The following is a 26719-nucleotide window of genomic DNA, read 5'->3' as shown; positions in this document are numbered from 1 at the left end:
AGCCCTTATCACTTTCGATTCCCAGAAGTTTTTTGTCACCCAAACAGAAATTCTGTAACCTTTCAGGGTATTTTTTGGGAGAATGAAATACTATTAAGCATTGACTCCCCAGTACTTCCTCAACCTTGCCCCTAATAACCTCTAATCTGTTTTCTGTCTCTGTGAATTTTCCTGTTATCTGTATTTCATATAAGTGGAATCATCCACTATTCATCTTTTTATGTCAGACTTACTTCACTTAATATGTTTTCACACTTCATCTGTATTGGAGCATGTATCAGATGTTGTTCCTTTTTATGGTTCCATTGTGTAAATAGAACATGTTTTGTCTACCCGTTTATCTGTTGAGGGATAGCTGAGTTTTTTCCTACCTTTTAGCTATTGTGAGTAAAGCTGAAACTAATTTTGATGTACAAATGTCTCTTTCAGCCCATGTTCTCAATTCTTTTGGGTTTATGTCTAGAAGTGAAATTGTTGCATCATGTGCTAATTCTCTTCAGCTTTACAAGGAACCACCAAACTATTTGCAACCACAGTGGTTGCATCATTTTAAATTCCAACCAGGAATGTGTGAGGGTTCTACATTTTCCACATCCTAGCCAACACTTTTTAGTTTCAATATTTTCATTGTAACCCCCCTTCTGGATGTGAACTGGTAACTCCTTGTGGTTTTGATCTGCACTCTCTCATAACCAATAGGGTGAGAATATTTTGATGTGCTTATTGGCAATTTGTATGTCCTCTTTGGTCTGTTTAATTCTTTTGTGCCATTTTACATTGGGTTTTGTTGTTGAGTTTTAGGGTTTCTATACATATTTTGGGCATTAAACCCTTATCACATGCGTGACATGCAAATATTTTTCCTATTCTGTTGATTGTCTTTTTAATTTTTTTTTTTTAAAGGTTTCTTTATTTTGAGAGAGTGACAGACAGAGGGAGACAGAGAGCATAATCCCGGAGAGGGGCAGAGGAAGAAAATCTTTCAAACTGACTCCCTGCTGAGCAAGAAGCCTGACACAGAGCTTGATCCCACAACCCATGAAATCATGACCTGAGCCAAAACCAGGAGTCAGATGTTTGACTGACTGAGCCAGCTCGAGTGCCTCTTTTTACTACTTGATAATGTCCTTTGATTCACAAAAGGCTTTTTAAAAAAAAATTGATAAAATCAGATTTATCTCTTTTTTTCTTTTGTTGGGCATACTTTAGTGTCCTACCTAAGAATCCATTGTCAAATCCAAAGTAATGAAGATGAATCCTTTTGTTTTATTCTAAGGGTTTTATGGTTTATCTCAATATTTAGGTCACTGATCCATTCTGGGTTAGTTTTTTAATGTAGTGTAAGTTAGCGGTCCAGTTTCATTCTCTGGAATGTGAAGATCCAGTTGTGCCAACACCATTAGTTGAAGAGACTATTCTTTCCCCATTGAACAGACTTGGTGCTTTTGTCAAAAATCAGCCAGTAATAGATATATGGGTTTATGTTTATCGTGGACTCTGAATTTTATTTCATTGGTCTCTGTGCCTATCCTCTGCTGGTCTTTTACTTCCTTTTGTATTTCTTCTTACACTGGTCTCTTCCCTAAATTAATTAAGTGCACATCCCTCACAGTCTGGGTGTCCCAGTTATATTATCTGAGGACCTCTGAGGATATATCTTCAGTTTTTTTTGTTGTTTCAGTTTTTTCTCTTTTAAAGATATAAATGATGCCATCTATTTCTTATCATTTGTTGTGCATATACATATATATGTATAAATATGTGTTTATGTATATTTATATAAATATTTATGCAAACCAATGATAATACATAGTTTTACCCTTGTCAGTCTTTTAACTAGCCCTCTCTATATATAAGGGACAGATTTCAAGTAGTTGTTTATGGATCTGGAAATGGATATCTCTACCTTCAATGTGCTTATTATTTAAAAAAATATATTATTTGTTATTACATTGCTTATTTGCTCAGACACTGCCATGGGGTTGAGATAGTCCAATTCTGTTGATTGGTTAGGCTTCATTATACCCTGTTTGTTTTGTATAATCTCTTCTTCTTCTTCTTCTTCTTTTTTTTTTTTTTTTTGTTTTCAAAAACTTTATATATTTGACAGAGAGAGAGATCACAAGTAGGCAGAGAGGCAGGCAGAGATAGAACGGGAAGCAGGATCCCCGCTAAGAGCCCAACACGGGGATCGATCCCAGGATCCTGAGATCATGACCTGAGCTGAAGGCGGAGACTTAATCCACTGAGCCACCCAGATGCCCCTCTTCTTTTTTTATATAGAAAATCTTCAGGTGATTAACAGCAGCAACAACAGAAAGTTGGCTGTAGGAAATGAGTAAAGAATTAAAAGGCTTTCATTAACCTGTGCATCTTGGTGACAGGTGCTTTCTGGCTATTGCCATTTTGAGTCACTGGAATCTCTGCTTATTGCACATGAAGGAATTAAAAATACAGCCTTCTCTATGTCTATAATTAGGAATATTGCTTGAATACTACCTTCTTGTTAGTGATACACCTTTTAAACAGTTTGCATATAAGAGGCCAATAGTTAAGAGTTGCCATTGCTCAATATTGATTCTCAATAATCACACACTAGGAAATCTCAATTTCGACAACAGGAGAGGGCCCAGGAAATTTTGTGGTCTCCTCTGCGGCTTTCTGGAAGTGTATGAACTAAGATGGGATGATGTTAGCGTTGTGTCTGTTGTACAGTGGCCGACTCATCGTGGCATGTGTCCAAGTGCATAGTTGCTCTCGGTTTTCTAAGGAGGCAGGGGAAGCCTCCTCAGTGACTTTTTGGATTCTCTTGGCCTCTCCTGCCTTTGAGCACTGAGCAGTTTGCTTATCCTCAGTTACAGCCAGGGCCTCTGGAGTGTGGGCATATTTGCCCAGCTCAGCTGCCACTGCCTGCTAAGTCAGAGCTCTTACAGATTGCCCCTTCTGGACTCAGACAGAGTAGTGCATTCTGGTTGTCAGATCCAGCTTTACAATAAGCCACTAAAGTGCCAGAATGATACACTTTGGTATTGGGGGTAACGACCTTCTTGTGGAGAAAACAGAACATTCTAAGGAGCCATGCAGCTAAACGTGATCTTCGTCACTTTGAAAACCTTCTCTAAAGTAGTTTCCCTATGGAGTTTGTCCAGAGATGTCCTTTGTTTAGAAACTAGCTTACTGTGAAGCCACAGCCACTGGGGGGCCTTGAGGCCATTTCAGGAGTTCCTTCCTTCCCTCCTTCATGTATTCTTTCTCTCACTCATGGGCTCTGAGATTACATCCTACCAAATCTTTGGGGGTGTTCTGGAACCAATTCCAGTGAGGATTGGGATTGGTTTCCTTGACAACACCAAACAATTCTTGGACACCAGGTGGGTGTCCTACAATTCAACTCACTACTGACATTGTCTACTCATATTAGATCTCTTAGGTTAACAGTTCAGTACTACCAGACTGACCCCCAAAGACACTTCCTACACTAGTTAACAGGCTGGGCTCCTGAGCAATCAGCTATATTGGCAGTTCCAACAATTTTCACCATAGGTTTCAGATGCCAGTAGCAAGTCCAGATTGTTACCTGTACTTCTTTCTGATCAACCAAAAAGAATTCAGAGGTTCCTACAAACCCCTCCTTTCCTGGGTTTCATTACTTTGCTAGAATGGCTCACAGAATTCAGAGAAATAGTTTACATACTAGATCACTGGTTTATTGTAAAAGGATATAACTCTGGTTCTCTTCTGAACTCCTGTCCCAGCCTTCCCTACAGTCCAGGAGTCTTCCTCTTTTTCCTTCTCAGTTCTCTAATTGTTTTTGCATTTTTGAATCTAAATATTTTCTTTTTGTAATAGAATCTGGGTCTTGCAAATGAGTGCATTGCCCTCCAGACTATTATTTCTGACAAGTGATTTTAAAAATCTGTTTGGAAGGTTAAGTCTAGGAAGCACTGTCTTTCCCCTCTAGGAAGCACTGTCTTTCTTCCTGATCAGTGGATAGTACTGGCTCCATGAGTTCAAGATCACATGGCAGCAAAAAGTTTTCTGGAAATAAAGACCTTATTCAGTAGAAATCATCCAGTAGGGGAATGAAAAAGAATGTGTTGTATGTATTCACCAGTTAAAATGAATGACACAGATCTATGTATATCTTTATCTCAATGTAGAAATATCAGTGTTTAATGTTTAGTAGAATTATGTTTCTAAAGCGACAAATATAATTTTAGCTGCAAGATGGGTTCATGGACTTCTAATTAATTAATTAATTAATTTTTATATTTTATTTATTTATTTGACAGACAGAGATCACAAGTAGGCAGAGAGAGACAGGCAGAGAGAGAGGAGGAAACAGACTCCCCACTGAGCAGAGAGCCCGATGCGGGGCTCGATCCCAGGACCCTGAGATCATGACCCGAGCCGAAGGTAGAGGCTTAACCACTGAGCCACTCAGGCGCCCTTATTTATTTATTTATTTTAAGATTTATTTGAGAGAGAGAGGAAGTGGGGCGGGGGCAGAGGAAGAGGCAGACCCCTGCTGACCAGGGAGCCCAGTGGACTCAAGCTGGGGACCCAGAGATCATGACCTGAACTGAAGGCATCTAGATGCTTAAGCAACTGAGCCATGCAGGAGCCCCAGGTTCATGGACTTTTTAAAAACATTATTCAGTGTTTGAAGAAAGTTACAGTGTTTTTTTAGAAAAGAAAAAAAATTATCTCAATTTAATAGTCACTGCATTATCCTTCTATATGGATTATATATTTGGGAACAAAAATATAATCTTTCAAACAGGATCTCTCATGATTGCACTTCTTTATATCACTAAATAGGTGTTATGCTTATAACAGTTAATTAATCCAGTAAACATTCATCAAATGGTGGTATAAAGATACTAGATTGATAGTGACAGAATAGAAGTGATGTACTGATCATGCTCTGGGCTCTCAAGTACAGAGAAGGAAAATTAGATGGAGTCCATACTTACTACACTGAAATCTGACTTGTGGGGTGACTACTTTTATGTTACTTTTCATTTTCTTGAACCCATGAATGACTCAGCGTGTGTGTGTGTGTGTGTGTGTGTGTGTGTGTGTGTGTGTATGGTAGGAAGACAAAGCCCAAAGTGAGCCCTGGGAAGGGAATCAGTGGTGAGGGCTACTTATCCACAGCTGTCCAGGCTTGGCTGGACACCCCGGCCAATTTGCTCCTCCCTCCCTCATTCCCACACCTGTGCAATGCAGCAGAAAAAAAGGATCTGCTCATAAGGTAAACTATCTTCTCTTCTAGCATTTTTTTGTTTTTTTCTTCTCCTATCTCTTTGAAATGTAGAAATGTGCCACTTCCTAGAGCCTGGCTCAATAATCCCATCGTTTCTAATGAAAAGCCCTTAATTAAAGGATACCTACTCAACCAGGAAACCTTATAATATCATTTAAAAAAAAATTAGTCATGATATGCTAATTTTCCAAGAGCTTTCCACTTCTAACAGTTTTCTTTTATTGCCAATGGTTCAGACAAGAATTGGCATCTTGTTTAAAGTGACCCCCCCCCAAAGAAAATATCCTGAAAACAAAACCCCAAAACAAACCATTGAATAATAAGGATCCAAACAGTCTAACCTAATTTTCTACTATATGACTTGACACATATATCACAAAATTCAATAATCATTATTTGGTTTTATTTTATGAAGATATGTACAGAAAAACAGTGTGACAACCAAAAAGGAAATGGTGCCAATTTAAACAACTTTCCAGTTTTCTGAGTATAGATTCTGTGTCTCTTTGGTTAGGTTTATTCCTAGGTATCTTATGGTTTTGGGTGCAATTGTAAATGGGATTGACTCCTTAATTTCTCTTTCTTCTGTCTTGTTGGTGTAGAGAAATGCAACTGATTTCTGTGCATTGATTTTATATCCTGACACTTTACTGAATTCCTGTATAAGTTCTAGCAGTTTTGGAGTGGAGTCTTTTGGGTTTTCCAGATATGGTATCATATCATCTGCGAAGAGTGATAATTTGACTTCTTCTTTGCCGATTTGGATGCCTTTAATTTCCTTTTGTTGTCTGATTGTCTGATTGCTGAGGCTAGGACCTCTAGTACTATGTTGAATAGCAGTGGTGATAATGGACATCCCTGCCGTGTTCCTGACCTTAGCGGAAAACCTTTCAGTTTTTCTCCATTGAGAATGATATTTGCGGTGGGTTTTTCATAGATGGCTTTGGATGATATTGAGGTATGTGCCCTCTATCCCTACACTTTGAAGAGTTTTGATCAGGAAGGGATGCTGTACTTTGTCAAATGCTTTTTCAGCATCTATTGAGAGTATCATATGGTTCTTGTTCTTTCTTTTATTGATGTGTTGTATCACATTGACTGATTTGCGGATGTTGAACCAACCTTGCAGCCCTGGAATAAATCCCACTTGGTCGTGGTGAATAATCTTTTTAATATACTGTTGAATCCTATTGGCTAGTATTTTGTTGAGTATTTTCACATCTGTGTTCATCAAGGATATTGGTCTATAGCTCTCTTTTTTGGTGGGATCCTTGTCTGGTTTTGGGTTAAACAACTTTCCAAAGAACCAAATGAGAGAATAATGGTGTGATTAACACATGTCTTTGAGTGACAAATTATACTTGATTTTGTTATGTGAATCCCAGCCTCTGCTAAGAATTTCTTAATATATACACATGATTACTTCTCTACACAAAAGATTATTTTTTTTCCATGAAAGAGCAAATTTAATTTTGGCTCAGGATGATAAAAGTTGCTAGTCCTTCACTGTCAGAGAATTTAGAGAATTTAGCTATGCTTAGAGCTGGCTTAGATAAAAGGTACAGAACTAAGGACTGAATCGTTGTACAAGGTCATGGCTGATACTGTTCTGGTGTGATGTGCCAGGGATAGGACTCATATCCTTAGGCAGATATGATTGGAGACAGGCTTAAATATACTCGAAGGCTAGCAGTCAGGCTGGTTCTCTGCAGAGACCACCAGGGACAGCAAATGGTTGGTTTTAAAAGGAACTAGGACTACTTACAAGAATACTATGTACTGAATGTCGAAAGTAGGCATTGTGTGAACATAATCTCATTTAATCTTCAGAGTTACTCTTTGAAGTAAATCTTGGGAGCCCCCATTACGTGAAGAAAAGAGAGCTCAATGATGCCAAAGCCTTGGTTACAGTAAAACAAAAGATGAGTTTAGGTGGTATCTACCTGAATTACAACAAATTCGGAATGTGAATTCCAGTGTGCTCTTCAGTCTGACAGTGACTGGCAACATGGCAGTGTTTATTTTTATTTTTATTTTTTTAAATTTTTTAATTTTTTATTTTTTATAAACATATATTTTTATCCCCAGGGGTACAGGTCTGTGAATCACCAGGTTTACACACTTCACAGCACTCACCAAAGCACATACCCTCCCCAATGTCCAAAATCCCACCCCCTTCTCCCTAACCCCCTCCCCCCAGCAACCCTCAGTTTGTTTTGTGAGATTAAGAGTCACTTATGGTTTGTCTCCCTCCCGATCCCATCTTGTTTCATTTATTCTTCTCCTACCCACTTAAGCCCCCATGTTGCATCACCACTTCCTCATATCAGGGAGATCATATGATAGTTGTCTTTCTCTGCTTGACTTATTTCGCTAAGCATGATACGCTCTAGTTCCATCCATGTTGTCACAAATGGCAAGATTTCATTTCTTTTGATGGCTGCATAGTATTCCATTGTGTATATATACCACATCTTCTTGATCCATTCATCTGTTGATGGACATCTAGGTTCTTTCCATAGTTTGGCTATTGTAGACATTGCTGCTATAAACATTCGGGTGCATGTGCCCCTTTGGATCACTACATTTGTATCTTTAGGGTAAATACCCAATAGTGCAATTGCTGGGTCATAGGGCAGTTCTATTTTCAACATTTTGAGGAACCTCCATGCTGTTTTCCAGAGTGGTTGCACCAGCTTGCATTCCCACCAACAGTGTAGGAGGGTTCCCCTTTCTCTGCATCCTCGCCAGCATCTGTCATTTCCTGACTTGTTGATTTTAGCCATTCTGACTGGTGTGAGGTGATATCTCATTGTGGTTTTGATTTGTATTTCCCTGATGCCGAGTGATATGGAGCACTTTTTCATGTGTCTGTTGGCCATCTGAATGTCTTCTTTGCAGAAATGTCTGTTCATGTCCTCAGCCCATTTCTTGATTGGATTATTTGTTCTTTGGGTGTTGAGTTTGCTAAGTTCTTTATAGATTCTGGACACTAGTCCTTTATCTGATATGTCATTTGCAAATATCTTCTCCCATTCTGTCAGTTGTCTTTTGGATTTAGTATTTTCTAACGACAAATGAAAATATACCCAGGATCATATAGATCATCCTGTTTTGTCTACCTAGGAGATTATATTCTCCCCCTCTCTTTTTTTCTTTTTTTCTTTTTTGGTTTCTGACCTCTTGTCTAGTGTGTATTTTCCCTAGGTTGTGTTTGATATTTTTGATTTTGTTCTCTCATTGTTCCATTCTTCTCTGGGCAAAATGGAATTCACAGCAAAGGAAAGAACCAGTGGTAATACTCCCTGCCACATCAGGTCATGATCCTAGGGTCCTAGGTTTGAGCTCCATATCCCTGCTCAGTGAGGAGCTTGTTTCTCCCTCTTCCTCTGCTCTCTCAGGTAAATTAAAAAAAAAAAAAATCTTTTAAAAATACACTCTGGGCCACAGATCTAATCAATATGCACATAAGTAAAATATCAGAGCTGGAATTCAGGATAATGATTATAAAGTTACTAGCTGGGCTTGAAAAAAAGCAAAAAAGACACTAGAGAATCTTTTTGTGGAGAAAAAAAATCTAACTAGTCCGAAATTAAAAGTGCTTTAACTGAGGTGTAGTCTAAAATGGATCCTCTAACAGCTAGGGTAAACGAGGTAGAAGAGAGAGTCAGTCATATAAGAAGACAAGGTGCTGGAAAGGAAGGAAGCTGAGGAAAAGAGAGAAAAACAACTAGAGAACCATGATAGGAGGCTTCAAGAAATCAGTGATGCCATAAAGTGAAACAACATTAGAATTACTGGGGTCCCAGAGGAAGAAGAAAGAGAAAGAAAAGGTTAATTGACCAAATCATAGCTGAGAGCTTTCCTACTCTGTGGAAGGAAACAGGCATTCAAGTTACAGAGAACCCTCCTCATAATCAATAAGAATAGATCAACACCCTGACATATAATAGTGAAACTGTATCTATTTCAGAGATAAAGAGAAAATCCTGAAGGCAGTTTGGAACAAGAGGTCCTTAAGGTACAAGGGTAGGAACAATAGATTGTCAGCAGACCTATCCACAGAGACCTGGCAGGTCAGATAGGGCTGGAATGATATATTCAAGGTACTAAATGAGAAAAACATGCTGCCAAGAATACTTTACTCAGTAAAACTGTCATTCGGAATGGCAGGAGAGATGAAGAGCTTTCAGGACAAACAGAAACTAAAAGAATTTGTGGACCCTAAACCATGAACGCCAGGAAAATAAAAACGATTTTAAGGACATATTATGAGCAACTGTATGTTAACAGATTAGGCAATGTGGAAGAAATGGATGCATTACCAGAAACTTATAAACTATTAAAGCAGAGACTGGCAGAAATGGAAAACCTGAACAAACTGATAGCCCACAAGGAAATTGAAGCAGTAATCAAAAATTTCCCAATAAATATGAGTCCAGAGCTGGTTGACTTGCCAGGGGAATTCTACTAAACATTTAAAGAAAAACTAACACCTGTTCTCCTGCAACTATTTTAAGAAATAGAAATGGAAGGAAAACTTCCTAACTCTATGAGGCCAAACCAGAGAAATATCACACCACAAAGGAGAATTACAGACCAATATTCCTGATGAACATGGATGCCAACATTCTCACCAAGTCACTAGCCAGTAGGATCCAGCAGTACATTCAAAGGATTATTACCACAACCAAGTAGGATTTATTCCTGAGCTGCAAGGTTGGTTCAACATTTGCAAATCAACCAGTGTGATACATCTCATTAATAGGGCAGGACCCTTAGGATCCTCTCAATTAATGCAGAAAAAGCATTTGACAAAGTAAAACATCCTTTCTTGATTCAAACTTTCCAGTGTTGGGATAAACAGAACATACCTCAATAGCATAAAAGCCATCTTTGAAAAGCCCACAGTGAATAATATGCTCAGGGGGAAAATTCTGAGAGCTTTTCTCCTGAGGTCAGGAATATGGCAGGTTATATCTACTCTCACCACTGTTACTCAACATAGTAGTAGAAGTCCTAGCATCAGCAATCAGACAACAAAAAGTAATAAAAGACACTCATATTAGCCAACAGAAGTCAAACTCTCTCTTTGTCTTTGCAGATCACATGATATTCCATGTAGAAAACCCAAAAGACTCTATCCTCAAATCTCTAGAAATTGTACAGGAATTCAGCAATGTGGCAGGATAGAAAATCAATGAACAGAAGTCAGTTGCATTTCCATACACTAACACTGAGACAGAAGAAAGAGAAATGAAGGAATTAATCCCATTTACAATTGTACCAAAAACCATAAGATACCTAGGAATAAACCTGACCAAAGGGGCAAAGGATCTGTACTCTAAACACTACACTTATGAAAGAAATTGAGGAAGACACAAAGAAATGGAAAAGCATTCAATGCTCATAGATTGGAAGAACAAATATTATTAAAATGCCTGTGCTACCTAACAGTCTATATATTCATTGCAATCCCTATCAACATACCATCAACTTTTTTCCAGAGCAGGAACAAATAATCCTAAAATTTGTATGAAACCCAAAATGACCCTGAATAGCCAGAGGAATGTTGAAAATGAGAACGAAAGATGAGGACATCACAATGCTGTGATTTCAAGCTCTATCTTGCTAGAAATGTCTCCAAAGGAAAGGGAAGCTGAAGCAAAAATGAACTGTTGGGACTTCATCAAAATAAAAAGCTTCTGCACAGCAAAGGCAGCTATCAACAAAACTAAAAGGCAACTTATGGAATGGGAGAAGGTATTTGCAAATAACAGATCAAATGCTGGAATCCAAGACCTATAAAGAATGTACCAAATGCAACACCCCAAAAACAAATAATCCAGTCAAGAAATGGGCAGAAGACATGAACAGACATTTCTGCAAAGAAGACATGCAGATGGCTAACAGACACAAAAAAAATGCTCCACATCACTTGGCTTCTGGGAAATACAAATCAAAACCACCAGTCAGAATGGTGAAAATTAACAAGACAGGAAACAACGAATGTTGGTGAGGATGTGGAGAAAAGGGAACCCTCTTACACTGGGTGGGAATGCAAACTGGTGCAGCCACTCTGGAAAACAGTATAGAGGTTCCTCAAGAAGTTAAAAATAGAGCTACTCTATAACCCAGCAATTGCCCTACTAGGTATTTACCCCGAAGATACAAATGCAGTGATCCAAAGGGGCACCTGTACCCCAACATTTTGGGGAGTGATGCCCACAGTAGCCAAACTAGAAAGAGCCTACGTGTCAATCAATAGATCAATGGATATATATATGTATATATATATATATATGCATTGGAATATTAGTCCGCCATCAGAATGGGTGAATAATTGCCATTTACATCTAGGTGGTTGGAACTGGAGGGTATCAGAATGGGTGAATAATTACCATTTACATCTAGGTCATTGGAACTGGAGGGTATTGGCTAAGCAAAATAAGTCATTCAGAGAAAGATTATCATTTAGTTTCACTCATTTGTGGAATATAATAAACAGTGCAGAAGATTATAGGGAAGCGAGGGGGAAAGTGAATCAGAGAAGTCATCAGAGAAGGGGAAAAAACCACGAGAGACTTTTAACTATAGGAAACAAACTGAGGATTGCTGGAGTGGAGGTGGGTGAAGGCAAGGGGTAATTGGGTGATGGGCATTAAGCAGGGCATGTAATTTGATCAGCAGTGAGTGTTATATACATCTGATGAATTTTTGAACGTGACATCTGAAATATGAAGTAGGATATGTTGGGTAACTGAATTTATTTTTTAAAATATTTTATTTGAGAGAGAGAGACAGTGTGTATGTGGGAAGAACAGAGCATGAGCAGAGGTAGAGGGAGACATAGAAGCCCTGCTGAGCAGGGAGCCTGACACAGGACTTGATCCCAGGGCCCTGGGACCATGACCTGAACTGAAGGCAGCTGCTTAACCAACTGAGCCACCCAGGTGCCTGACTAACTGAATTTAAAAAAAAAAAAAAAGACTGGATAAAAATGCATCATCTTCTCCTAATTCATCTGACTTTTTCTTAAAACATGGATGGAATCATGTTTGTCTCATGGGATGAGCTATAAATATCATTTACTCTCTTAAATAAATTGCTTAGAAAATACCAAAAGCCACGTGAAGTGATGTCTGTTAGCTTGGAGGAATTTCAATAAATATTTTAAATTTTAAACAGAAAAAAATAGGTTATAAAAACTCAGTGGAACCTGAAAACTCTTTTGGAAAATATTGTAAAACAAAAATCTTTTCTGCTTCTTTCTGAATACCCTGTCCTACTGAAAACTGTAGAGGAAGCGTATTTATATAATGATTTCTGTAAACTACAGTGAATTAGCCACTTTCAGAACTATTTGTTGATTTATAAAAAGAAATATATAGAATCTAGGGGCATCATTTATTTCTATACATTTTTTAAAAATTAATATACTTTGTATTTTAGATTTTTAGGAAATTGAGTAGTGCTAGAGAGTCTGAATCTGGATATTTATACTTTGGTAATATTTTATGGAAAACCAAGGCTTTTTTCTTTGGAAATAGGACACTAAGAACTATGGAAAGAATTTTCTGAGGCTTTTTCATATAGAGCATCTGCTGTTCGTTTCTCTGGGTTTAGTTGATATTTCAAGGACCTTTATTTCTGCTTTCTGTCTTTACCGTCCAACCACCATTCTTAGGAAGTGAACTCTGGTTACTAATCCACATGTCTCAGAAAAAGGTGATAATTTGCAAGAAGTGTCACAAGGAAAAATCATGGCACCATTCAAGCTGCACTAATCTATTTAAATAAAATTCACACTTTCTGTTTCTAAAGTGGTTTGATAGGGGCATCATCAAAGCTGGAACACAGTGTATCCTGCTTACATGTAATGTGATGTTTAGAAATGTAGTGTGATGTTTCTTAGAAGTTGTTAAGTAGAGAAACATTTTCAATCAACTTTCAAAAATACATACATTACTATAGACACAAGATTCTTCCTGAGAATCATGGCATTGAAATATTTACTTAATTTTCTGTGTGTGTGTTTGTGTGTGTGCTCTATAAACTCAATGATTTGGCTTTATACAAGTATTTTCAGTAACAGAATCAAGACTATATTGTCAAAAAAAATTCTTTTGCAGGAAGTATTTTGAAATATTGCAAAATTTAAATGCTTTATCAAACATTATCAATTGATTTTTCATAAATTCTAAGTAAATACTGTCAAATTTTATATTAAAAATGAATCAGCATGCCAGGATGGCTCAGTCAGTTGAGTGTCCAACTCGTGGTTTCAGCTCAGGTCATGATCTTGGGTCATGAAATTGAGCCCCCACGTCAGGCTCTGCACTCAGCACAGAGTCTGCTTGAGATTCTCTCTCCTTCTGCTCCTCTTCCCTGCTTGTGTTCTCTCTTTAAATACGTACATAAATACATACATAGTATCTTAAAAAACAAATACAAAAATGAAGGAACTCCAAAGAGGTAACTGCTAGTTCTCTTTAGCCCCAAACTTCTTATCTGGCTCTCTCCTTCACTGTGTCTTTTTCCATTTCTAGACTTAACTCTACCCATGTCTTTCCTATTCTTGCCCGTTCATACATATCCTTCCATCTAACCCTTTGAGAAAGGTTCAACTTTGTCTTCAGAAACTCCTTTCTGATGTGGAACTCCTTCCTTCCACTTCTTTCTCCTTCACCGCCTTTTATTCCTACTGATGTCACCAATGGAGGACCTACATAGGGAGATACCCCTAACCCAATAATTAATGGTCTTCATCATTTATTTAATTACCTTCACCGTAATTAGGATGCCCTCCCAATATTTTATATTGAATAGCCATAATGTGTCATGAGAACACAACTTTAGGTGTTTCACCAAATTTTCAAGATAGGAACATTATTCACATAATATTAAATTTCACAGCCATGATTACCCTTAACTCTGCTAATACCATTGCCAATACAGTAAGAGCTTAAATGAGGAGTCCTCTAATACCACCCTAAAGCAAGAGGTAGGAAAATTAACCTAATCTTATTGCCTATTAATTTGTAGACTTCACATTACTAAAATTTCAAAATTAAATTTCCTCTTGAATTGACTCATTCCATTCTTTCCTAATCTCTTTCCCAAGGGCTTCCATAACCGTCTCAAATGTTCATTTCTTCCAGGTCATATTTTGTCATCTTGATAACTGCAGCATCCTCACTCATGATCCATGAAACGTGAAAATTTCATGATCCCTCACATTCACTGATACTTCATCTCAGCTATTTCATCCTTTGCCAGCACAACATACCATTGAATTTTATAATTATTTAAAGGAATTGCACTAGAAAAAAAAATCACAGGGCACCTGGGTGGCTCAGTGCGTTAAGCTGCTGCCTTCGGCTCAGGTCATGATCTCAGGGTCCTGGGATCGAGTTCCACATTGGGCTCTCTTCTCAGCAGGGAGCCTGCTTCCCTTTCTCTCTCTTTGCCTGCCTCTCTGTCTACTTGTGATCTCTGTCTGTCAAATAAACAAATAAAATCTTCTAAAAAAAAATCACAGAATCTTAGTAATCAACACCAATTTAACTTACATCTGTCACATTCCTTTATTCCTCTCTTCTTGATTTTCAATTCTTTTTTCCCTCTTAAGATTGTCCTGTAATTTCTCAAAGCTCTTCTGGAATTTAGGTCTCTCTTATGCAGAAGATTTTAATATATGGCTCTGTGCAGTTATCTTAAGCTTCTCCAAATTTTTGCTCTCCTCCTGAGGTTATTTTGATTCATAGTACTCTTTTCTTGGCCTAGCTCTTCAAACTGTGCTTTTCTTGCCTACTGTTTTGCACTTTGGGAAGATTGTTCTATCAATACTCAGTTTTTCTTGCCTCTTCCTTATTTCCTCCTTTTCTGACAGAGTGATCCTCAGAACCTTGCTGTTCTAAAATTTTGTGAAAGCCATAAATGATGGAAGGACCAGAACCAAGGGGGAAAAATACCAAACCAGTATTAAGTTTGATGTTTGTGTGGACTGTGGCTGGGTTGACTATTACATGTGTCACTAATTTACCTTCTGACTTAAAATCTCATTGTATAGATCATCCAAATATAAATCTCTTCTATAAATTCTGGGAAATTGCTTTTTATGACAGTTATCTAGTTGGCTTCATGATTTTTTTTTCAATAAAAGAATGTAGATGTGAGTTTTGCAAATACACCGTGTCAACATTATAAGCTCCAGTGGGGCAAGCACTCTTATGATCTATTCTCCACTTTATCATGAAAACAAATGCCACTGGATTCTCCCCTTTTCAAATTACAAAGTGATGGTATCATTGGAAAGAACTGAGCCTGGGAATGAAATTAATCTGTTTCCCCATTATCACTCTGCACATTAACCATTAACCTTGATGTATTTGTTCTTTTGTGTTCATTAATTCTTGTTTAATATGGAAACATACAGGTCTGATGCTTGGGTCTCCTTCAGGGCTTTATCTTTGACAATCCTGCTCTAAATATGCATTTATTTGGCAGATTTCTCTGAGGTTTCCTGGGTTGTCCATTAATATTTGCAGGTTTCACAATGATACAGCCAAGGAAAATGAAATCACAGTTCTTTTTAAGGTTTTTATTTACAAGAGGCTTCAAATGATAATTTGAAAATAATTTCCATGTCAGTTATAGGTAAGAACTTAAAATTAAAAAATCAATCCAATCAATGTATCATATTATAAATAAATATATGTAGATATATTGTAAATTTATAGATATAAATATATCTAATATCTTTATCTTTCATCAATTTTCTCTAGCCTTTTATTTTTTCTAGTCAGGTATGGCATGAATTTTTAAAAAATGATTTCACGTTTTTAGTTGAATTTTGAAAGGTGTTTGGTTCAGCAGCGAGTATAATTGGCTTTTTTTAATTTCCGTAAACTCAGGCCAACATTTTACCTGTATTTCTGAATCCACACAATATGGCACAGATATTGACATTAGTGGCAGAGGTGCTTTGGATAGAGTTCAGTATTAAATCAAATGCTTCAGTAAGTAAAGTCTTATAATTCTCTTTCTTTGCTGTAAACTTAACAGTTTTTCAGGGTATTGGGACTACTTCAAAAGATACATTGATTTTATCTTTAGAAATGGGAAAAGAAGCAGCAGAAGAAAAATGATTGATGCTAGTACATCGAATTCAACGTACTGTCCCCCTTAAGGCAAAGGAAATCTATACTACAGAAGTTTTCGGGTGGCAGCAACACCTGTAGAGATGGCTGAGTATAGTTTGAACTCAAGGCAAAGAAAGTAAAAGGCAGGTTTATGGGCCTGTGAGATAGAGTTGATGTTGATGAATGAATGAGAAGCAGGACAAAATGGGAGATTGAAGACGGTATTCATAAAGATTTAGAATTAGAAACCCCAACTTTGGGGAAAGTTATTTAACACCTATTTCTGAGTGCTTTTTAAAATACAAATTAGGGGTAATACCTTTGTTGTCGTAGTTTATACACATAATGATTGATCATCATGCTTACTCTGTGCTCTGTGTTTTCGGGAGGCACAGTTGAGAAGAGTGGTCCCAAACCATTCATTACTGATGGGAGGGCCAATGGAAGGGTTGAAGCTTTGGGGGCAGTTGTCTATGCTATAAATATTTATATTTAACATTTTTAGATATTTCTCAGTTCTTCATAAACTGTCATTAAATGTAATGTGTTGTTGTTGTTGTTTTTTAATGCAATGTGAGTCATCTCTAATCCATTGTTTTTTTTTTCACTTGAACCCAAATACCCTTTTCTCTTGTCTTTTGGCTGGAAACTCACTAAATCATGGGAATGCAAGATATCATTGAGAAGTGCAAAAATAAGCTTCATTTTATCTTCTCTAAAATTTTATGAAAATACTGGTTTTGGCCAGATGGAAAATCAGTAGAAAATCAAGAAGTGACCAAAGCCAGTGTGAGACAACAATTATCTTAGCATGAGATAATTTGTACTGTTTCTATGGAAATCAGAAGAAAATAATATGCAAAGAAATTACAAAAGTGAAGGGATAAATTTGTGGAGATTGTGTTAATGAAAAATAATACTTTTAGGAAGATGTTTTTTTATTTTTATTGGACTTTTGTGAATTTCCCTTTTGGTTTAAATTTTAACTATGCTGTATTCCATTTCCTTTATATTCTTCAGCTATTAAGATAACACACAAGTTATGAATTCTTACTTTTTCAATCTTACTAATTTATGAAACACAGGTTATATGACATATTTTTTTTTTTATTACTGACAATGATGGACTTTCCTTTTAAGTGGAATATCAGTTGGGAAGTAGATACATGCCATTTTTCATCATAAAAGTATAGGATATATGGCTGTGGCTCCATGAATGCATGGAGAATATTCATAACTCTTCTTCATCCTTATCACTGAAAAAGGTTATCTGATCCTGTATTGATACACGCTTCTACATATGTGTTCTCAAAGTCATTGTAAAAAAAATTTATTATCATTTGCATGTGAATTTCAGATTGTCTGCCTTCAAGAAGGTATCTCGCTTATAGGAGAGATACTAACTTGAAATTCTTCTGAAATTTACTAACTTGGGTTCCTGTGTGGCTCAGTCCTTTAAGCATCTGCCATAAGCTCAGGTCATGATTCTTCTGAAATTTACTAACTTGGGTTCCTGTGTGGCTCAGTCCTTTAAGCATCTGCCATAAGCTCAGGTCATGATCCCAGAGTCCTGGATGGACCTCAGGTCCCCTCAGGTTCCCTGCTCAGGGGGCGGTCTGCTTCTCCATATCCCTCTGCCCCTCCCCCTGCTCATGCTCTGGTGCACATGCTCTCAAATAAATAAATCTTTACACTTGATCTTAGCCGAAAGCCCAAGAAGTGATCAAATAAATAAATCTTTAAAAAAATAAAGTGAAACTTACTAATCTTAGAGTACTTTCATTTACTTTTTCTGTCTATCCTGAAAAAGGGAGTGAAATGTTTGGGGAAAGAATAGGTTGAAACAATGGTAAAGATTGATGTGACCCACTTACTTTTCCTTTTCTTTATCACTGAGGTTCACTGTCATTCACCCCACAAACAGTCATTTAAATTTCACTGATTAGGTTTTCAATTTTATTTAATTTGCTATTAAAAATGTCAAAAATCATTCAGGTGTTACTCATCGTACATTGTCTTTCCAACTGCATTTTGAAAAAGGTAGTAGATTGGCTTTTAATGAAAAGGACTACTTCCAAAACTCATTTTAATATAAAGTACATCAGGTTAAATTATTTTAAGAAGCTGCAACAGGTATGATTTCATAGAGCATTTTGTTTTTGTTTTTGTTTGCATGATTTTGAATGAGCTAGCTCAAATAACACAGATTTGCCTGTGCTATGAATTGATCATGAAGCCAAGTATAAACAATGGGTTAACTATAAATTCATATTGGTATATTTTATCTTTAGATGTACTTTTTGAAAAATTATGGGACAGGAAAGGTGAGGCATGTTCAAGAAGTTCATTGGATTTATCCTTTAAGAAATGATTAACAGGCCCCTGGCTTGGCTCAGTCAGAAGAGCATGCATCTCTTGATCTCAGGGTTGTGAGTTCAAGTCCCACATTGGTTGTAAATAAATAAATAAACTTAAAAATAAAAATAAATGTTTAAATGATTATGGGAGACACTTTTTATTTTTAAAGATTTTTATTTAATTATTTGTCAGAGAGAGGCGGGGGAGAGAGAGCACAGGCAGACAGAGTGGCAGAGGGAGAAGCAGGCTCCCTGTGGAGCAAGGAGTCTGATCTGGGACTCGATCCCAGGACGCTGGGATCATGACCTGAGCTGAAGGCAGCCGCTTAACCAACTGAGCCACCCAGGCATCCCTGGAAGGCACTTTTGATGCCCACCATATATAACTTCAACTCTGAGTAACTGAGTAACTCTGAGTTAATTTGCAGGGTAGTAGCTGTCCACATCAAGTTTCTGAATCTTTCTTTATCTTTGCTTAAATGCTTTCTCCAACATCGTGGTGGTTGTAATGGAAATGGAAATGTTGTAATGGAAATGGCCCAAGAAGCAGAACAGTGGAGTATTAGTCTGGAACTGAATTACTCATTAGTTGGATGGCAACAGGGGATGCTTCTTGGTAATAAGTGGAATGAGTGTTAATGACCAATGAATACTGTAGCATCTTTCTTGCCATGAGCCCCATGAGTGATAAACTGAGATGTCATTTAGATGCAAGGGTATGTAGGGGTTTATACAATCAATATCTCCAGCAACTGAAAGATAAAGGAGCAGTGGTGATTGTAAGGACTCAGCTCTTTGCTGGCTTTTGTTAATAGCTGTAAATTTTTTGAAAAAAGAGAACAATAGCATCAGAGTATGAACTCTTTCCTCAGAGCATGCTCTAAAAGCTAGAAGACATCTATGGCCTTATCTAAATCTATTCTCATTTCCTGAGAGATTATGAGATATTATGCCAAAAATTAGGTCCAGGATTTGATCCTAAGAGTGATAGAGCTCTTAGTAGGAGATGGGATGCATGTCCTTGAATGCATCCTGTATTAACAGTGGAGGTCCTGATAGGGAAATACATGAAACCCTAAAACATTTGACCAGTCAAGAGGTATTTACCACAGTCGGATATCCTGGTGTGGTAGGAGCCGCTTGTGGTGAGCATACACATCCACTTTCATTGAAGCTTTAGAAAAGTTGTTGTTTTCTGGAAAAACTGAGATTAATTAATTGCTGTTTATGAGTGGAGTGAGAAAGTTGGAACTCTTCCTTGGTAGCATATAAAGAAGCTCATCTCTCCTGCATTGGGAGAGAATATTGCTGAGAATCAGATCAGGTCCTAATTATAGGAGAAGACACTTTCCACAAGAGGTCAAATTCAACAAAGACAGGATCTGCTTGCTAAGGTAAGGACCCTAGCTGGGAAAACATGGGACCTAGATATATAAAAATGGGAGTGATTGATGTCCCCCCTAATCAAGAATTCTCATATTCCTCTATGACTCCATAGACATAGTGTATTATTCCCTGTTAAGAGAGAGATTTTTCCCATTTTGTAAGATGGTGCAAATGCTTCTCTTCTGTAACTCATGTATGGCACTCAGGATTAGTTTCTGTTGCCCTTTCTGCTCACTAGATTTTACGCTGGGCTTAAATTATAACCCAAGACATCCAGGGGTGTTCTGGGTCTAACAAGGAAAAGAAAAATAACTATACCCTTTAAGAATTGCAAAACATAGCCATCATGAATTGTCAGGACCCACCACAGTTTAATTTATTTGGGACAACTCTCCTGGGATATCAGACTAAACACCTGGTAAAGACCTTTGGGAAAACCAATGGCTCATCCTAGGTGAAGTAGAATTGGCAGCATTGTGGTGACACTTGGTGGATGGAATGAGGTGGAAATCTGTCAGATGATGATATTTATGAAAGGCCAAGAGGGTAAAGACAGGCTCAAAAGCACAATAAGAATGATGGTATATCCTGGGGCAGGGGTGGGAAAGAGGATGCCTAGGATCACTTAACCTCCATAAGCTGGTGGATGGAATCATCATGAAGGGCCATAGGGGAGGAGCAGCAGCCAGGGGAGGTTGGCTACAGAGTGCTATGGAGGTGGTTAACAGAGTATGTCACCTCTAGGAGAAGAATAAGTGGGTAGCCAATAGGGGTACTGTTCAGTTTGTGCCAGCAGAAGAGGGTAAGATGGACATCTTAAGGGTTGTGTGCTAGCTTTTCCATCAAAAGTCCCCAACACTAATCCAGTTCCCAGAGGAGAGCAAGTTTTCTAACCCAGAACTCTCTGTAGTGGTCATGATGGCAGAGAAGGCTATGAATAGGCCCAACAGCATGAACTCCTTTTTACCAAGGCTCTTTTAGTTATTGCTGTCACCAGATGGCACTCTTCCTCAAGAATTCCTGTTGTTCATTGGGCGGCAAGTTGATGTATTGAATCCTTTCTGTTCTAGAAAGGTCATATATTTAGTTTAGTAAGAAGAGACATATCCTGAATGTGCAATGGATTTTTATCCTCTCAAGGCTCCAGTTAGTACCATTTTTCAAACAGAGTGTTTCGTGTTTGGTTTACCACCATGGGATATCACATATCAAAACAGACCAGGAGTTCCTTTTCTCTCAATGGAAGTATGGAATTGCATGTAGGACTTTGTGATCCCTCCCCTTTTTACCACATACTCAATCGCTCAGGAGATGCACAAATGCTAGAATATTGGAATACCCAACCAAAGGTGCAATTAAAATGCCAAGTTATGAGCGTACTCTGCACGTTTACAGAACCTCTGTAAATACCTCTGCTATGCAGTGTATTAGTTGTAGCAAAACCTTTAATGCTATACTTTGTCCCTAGTGGGAAGAGTAGAGGGGGTGGAAGAGGTAAAGTTAGCATCACTCCTGATGACCCACTGGGGGACATTTTGTTTCTTGTTTCTGAAATTCTATACTGTGCCTGATTAGAGATCCTAGTTCCCCAAAGGGTCAGTCTTTTTCTAGGAAGCACATAGAAAGTCCCATTGAACTCTAAACTGTGGCTGCTACTTGGTTTCTATGGACTCCTTGTGTATATGGACTAGCGTGCAAGATGAGAAATTGCCATCTTGCCTTTTTCTACTTCCTCGGCACAAATCATCCTTGATTGGATTTTCTGGAGGAATATAAGGTGTTAATTAGTGACTAAAACCTATCAAAAGAGGAAAATAAAAGCAGGGTATAGAGAGAAGTTGAACTGTGAAACTTATTTTACAGCCATTGCCTACTAGTGGGGAGCTTTGGAGCAAATATTATTTGTCAGAGTGGTCCTGCGCCAAGTAGAAATGCCTGGGGATTTACACCCCTTCCTCATTAAGTTGCTAAATACTGACCACTCTCAGCAGATGCTGAGAACTGATACATGGCACTGTCTGTTGAATGTACCTCCTAGAGTGGGCCATGAGTTCCTCCTGGAAGGGAGATCAGAGTAAAGCATCTATGTGTCTACTTACATGTGATCTATTCATATCACTGCCTTAGACCCCAGGGCCAGTTTTACGATAAGCAGGTAGGACAGGCATGTAATCCTATCACATCACCTGGAAGCTGCTGCCTCAGAAAACATTGGCTCTCAGCCAAGTTACTAAACAGAGGGATGATTGTTTTGGGTGGGAGCCTGAAAGTATATTTGGTAGAAGATACAGCATTGATCTGGTGGCTATTGAATAGTGTTATGTCTCTAAGAGTTAAAAAAAAAAAAAAAAAAAAAAAAGAAAAATCTAGTCTTTCTTACAGAGCAGCAGAGAAAGAAGTTATTGCACTTTTGGATGTAATCAGCCCTGATAAGCATGAAGATCTAGGGACCTAAGACTGTTACTAGATACCACAGAAAGGATCAAGTGTGTCTGGAGGCTGGACATTGCTAGGATACCTTTTGGTATGTCCACAATCAGGGAAAACAGTAAATGTGCAATTGCAGCAATCCAAGATAACTAGGGGCTCATACTTCTCAGAGATTAAATCTAGGCCATTCCACTGGGTAAACAACCTAGGTTAGTAAAAGTAATGAGGCAGGGAAAAAGAAATGTAGAACAGGATACAGGAGAGGGCCGATGAACAGCACTTAACTACCTTGGCACCTCTTGGAGCCATGGAACTTGAGCTTGTTTAATAAGTTCTAGCTTTTTACTGATCCTGTCATTGTTGGTGTTTGTTTTTGTTTTTAGAGAGATTGTGGCTGGCCAATGGCTTGAGATATCAGAGATTCCCATTAAATACAGCTTATGCTATCAGGTCCTCCCATTTGTATCATTTAGACTTTGAAAAAAATCCTTCCTTGGACTTTGGAATGCATTCTTCTCTGCAGTTAGAGACTCATGAATTGATGGTGACTTTTGGGGATATGGCAGTGGTAATGACACCATTTGGGTCATTTAGAGAGAGGATATGGAGTCTAATTGTCCTGGAAGTAAATCTTCTACATAGAATGCTAAATCTACTACCCTTGAAGAAGAAACATCCTGAATTTGACTATCTTGTTGAATATCTAGTGTTACTCTTTTTTTTCCCCCAGTAGTCCATTTGTATACCAGCTTTCACAGGTGGCAACATGAACTAAATTTAAGTATTAGCTTTTATCTAATGAACAAACCTCAGAAACAGTGAGTTTATTTATCTCTTTTTTTTTATTTTACCATCACTTCTCATGCATAACTGCATAATATATCATAGTCAACTTATTTGCAATTTAGCAGGTCTGAAAAAAATGTATAATTAAGACCATTTCTGAGAAACCAGTTGGAGACTGAGTCCTGTCCCTGTAGGAGGATTCTTCAGCCACTATGCCAACTGGCACAGATGTTTCTCTTTCTTCATATGATGAAGATCAGGGATCTAAACTTATCCGAAAAGCTAGAGAGGCACCGTTTGTTCCCATTGCAATGGCCAGGTTTACAGCAATTGTTGCATATGGATTATATAAATTGAAGAGCAGGGGAAATACTAAAATGTCTGTTCACTTGATCCACATGCGTGTGGCAGCCCAACACTTTGTTGTGGGAGCAATGACTCTTGATATGGGGTATTCCATGTATAAGGAATTCTGGGCAAAGCCTAAACCTTAGAGGAAGAGAAGCTGTCTCAGTTTTGTTGGTGGTATTTGCTTTACTTAGGCATCTCATATTGAGTTTATATGTTTATGTTGAAAATAAATTATTTGAATGGGTCAGATAATATGGTAGTTTAAGAATTGGCTTCCTTTCTTACAGGCTTGATTTGACTGGTTACCAAATTACTAGTGACCAATGAACTAGCTAGGTCATTCAGGGGAGTCACATTAGCACAAAAGAAGAAACATGTCACTTTTAAATGGACTGGACAGTGGAAAATATGCTCCTCCTTAAACTCTTATGATAAAATCAGTTATAAAGAGGACATTGTGCCAGTCCTGAAGTACTCCTAGTTGCTGATTTAATTCTAGTATCAAAACATGCTTTTGAAAAAAAAAAATGCTTTTGATGTTATGTAGGAATCCCATTTAACTTTTTTCTGCCTATTTTGCAGATTGATTGGGTACTTCAGTTTTTAGGATTGGTTCGCTCTTAATCCTTTCAGAACAGTGCATGGAATATAGTAAGCTTCCCCACAACCTAAAATACATTTATTTAAGCCACACCTAAAAAGCCATAAAGAGCTGTTTATAGAAGTAATATTTATTTCAGAATCATACTTGTAAACATGAGAATAACTTAACTGGTTCCCAGTTTAGCTTCTTTTGTAATTGTAGAGTTATATTAATGGTGCTCTTGTATTAGAATAATTTTTAAATGTTGAAATGTGTATTTTAAGTACTAAAGCAAAGGTTAAGTGAAAAACTTTTTTAAATGTATGAAGCTTATTTTCTCTGTAAGAATCATAAATATTAACAAATTAAAAAAAAAAAAAAAGACCATTTCTACCTAAATAACCAAATTTTTTTCCTCCCCAAATTTCCTTTTACCTAGGTGAGTTTCATTTTCATTCTCTCCAGGACTTTTCTATGGTTTTCTTAAACTAAATTACCAGACAACAAAATAATAGATGAGTGTGTAACTAAAGGACAGTGGAGGGCCCATGGGTGGCTCAGCCGGTTAGGCATCTGCCTTCAGCTCATGTCCCTCATCAGGCTCCCTGCTGTTCTGGGAACCTGCTTTTTCCTCTGCCTCTGTCTCTCTCTCTCTCTCTCTGTCTCTCATGAATAAATAAATAAAACCCTTAGACAAAATGAAGAACAGTGTAAGAATTCTGTATATGCATGCAGTGCTGTAGTGTTAAGTGCCCTTCTTCACCCTGTATTATATTGAAAATGATTATATTTTACTACATACTAGAATAAACAGAAGAGACTAGTTTCTGTTGGTTGGGATCCCCCTTGGGGAATCTGGCTAGTCCAGCCCCTTCCTGAATCCACAAGGCCGATGAGGTTGATATCTTAGTGTTGTTATAACCAGTAGCACCACAGTAGTGTGCTCTGAAATATTGGTTGGGAAGCCCTCCTCTGTTGTTTTGTTAGACTTGATAGGACACAGTAGTCTATTTCCTGCCCGCCGCCCCCCTGCCCGCAATGTTCAGTTTATGATTCATGATGTTTTAGGTGTGGAAGGTAATATTAAATCTCTCTTTTTTCACTTTTGGTGAAAGTGATCTATCTTTTCACACAAAATTTGTAATATTTCTATACAATGAGAAATGTTAAAATGAGCGAGTTTCTTCTTTCCTTCTATTCTCCTTTTCTCTACCACCTGATAGAAAATAGTAATATTATATTTCTATAATTACTTCCTTGAAATTGTTAAATATATTAGTACACCTTCAATTTTTTAGTTGTAAATGATTTACTTTGAATCCTGACTATATTGGTTATAGTACATTAACTGTTTTCCTCTAAGAGTTTTATGGTTACCTTCAAAATTTTAACCCATTTCCAGTTAATTTTTATGTATGGCATAAGATGTTAATGATAGTTTTATTCTTTTGCAAGTGACTATCCATTTTCCCTGCATTATATTTACTGAAGAGATGGCACTTCCCCCCTTGTATATTCTTGGCTCCTTTGTTTTAAATTTATTGATCATACATTTCTGGGCTCATCTTTCTGTTCTATTAATCTTTGTATGTTTTTATGATAATACCATACTGTTTTAATTACTATAGATTTGTAATATAATTTGAAATCAGGGACCACAGTGGCTCTAGCTTTGTTCTTTTTTTTTTTTTTCCCTTCAAGATTTTTCAGGGTCTTTTGTGGTTCAACGCAAATTTTAAGATTGTTCTATTTCTGTGAAAATTATCATTGGAATTTTGATAGAGATTGAACTGAGTCTGTAAATTTTCTCTGGGTAGTATGGCCATTTTAACAATATTAATCCTTCTAATCCATGAGCACAGCTTATCTTTCCATTTGTTTGTGTCATCTTCTGTCTGTTTCATCAGTATCTTGGAGTTTTCAGAGTACAGGTCTTTCACCTCCTTGGACAAATTTATTCCTTGACATTTCATTCTTTTTGATGCATTTGTAAATGAGATTGTTTTCTTAATTTGTCTCTCTAATAGCTCATTATTAGTATATAGTAATGCAATTCGTTTTTGTGAATAGATTTTGTAACTTTACACCTTTACTGATTTTATTTATCAGAACAGATTTTTGTTAGAGTCTATAGGGTTTTCTATCAATGAAATCATGTCTTCTGCAAATAGTGACAATTTGATTTCTTCCTTTCCTATTTGGATGCCTTTTATTTATTTTTCTTGCATAATTTCCCTGGCTAGGATTTCCAATACTGCTGAACAGAAGTGGCAAGAGTGAGCATCTCTTTCTGGTTCTGGATCTTAGAGAAAAAGCTTTTAGCATTTCGTCATTGAGTATGTCTACTGTGGGCTTGTCATACATAGCCTTTATTATGCTGAGATGCCTTCTCTCTGTACCTGCCCTGTTGAGG

General features: G+C 37.5%; 2 protein-coding genes across 2 annotated transcripts in view; both read left to right on the top strand.

Annotated features, from left to right (window-relative positions):
* The window catches only part of LOC131832578 (protein FAM170A-like), a 204746-nt gene that overhangs the window by 77064 nt on the left and 100963 nt on the right, over positions 1 to 26719 (top strand). The gene's annotated exons all lie outside the window — the stretch shown is intronic.
* LOC131832581 (HIG1 domain family member 1A, mitochondrial-like) lies at positions 20235 to 24454 on the top strand. Its single transcript, XM_059175782.1, has one exon. The coding sequence runs from the start codon at positions 23585 to 23587 to the stop codon at positions 23864 to 23866; it is 282 nt and encodes a 93-aa protein (XP_059031765.1). The 5' UTR covers positions 20235 to 23584; the 3' UTR covers positions 23867 to 24454.

The sequence above is a fragment of the Mustela lutreola genome, chromosome 5 (assembly GCF_030435805.1).
Source record: "Mustela lutreola isolate mMusLut2 chromosome 5, mMusLut2.pri, whole genome shotgun sequence".
Lineage (NCBI taxonomy): Eukaryota > Metazoa > Chordata > Mammalia > Carnivora > Mustelidae > Mustela > Mustela lutreola.
This window is presented reverse-complemented; position numbering and strand designations above follow the sequence as displayed.

Bases quoted from the DNA above. Each gene is read 5' to 3' on its own strand.
- LOC131832581 (XM_059175782.1), top strand. From the start codon at position 23,585: ATGCCAACTGGCACAGATGTTTCTCTTTCTTCATATGATGAAGATCAG.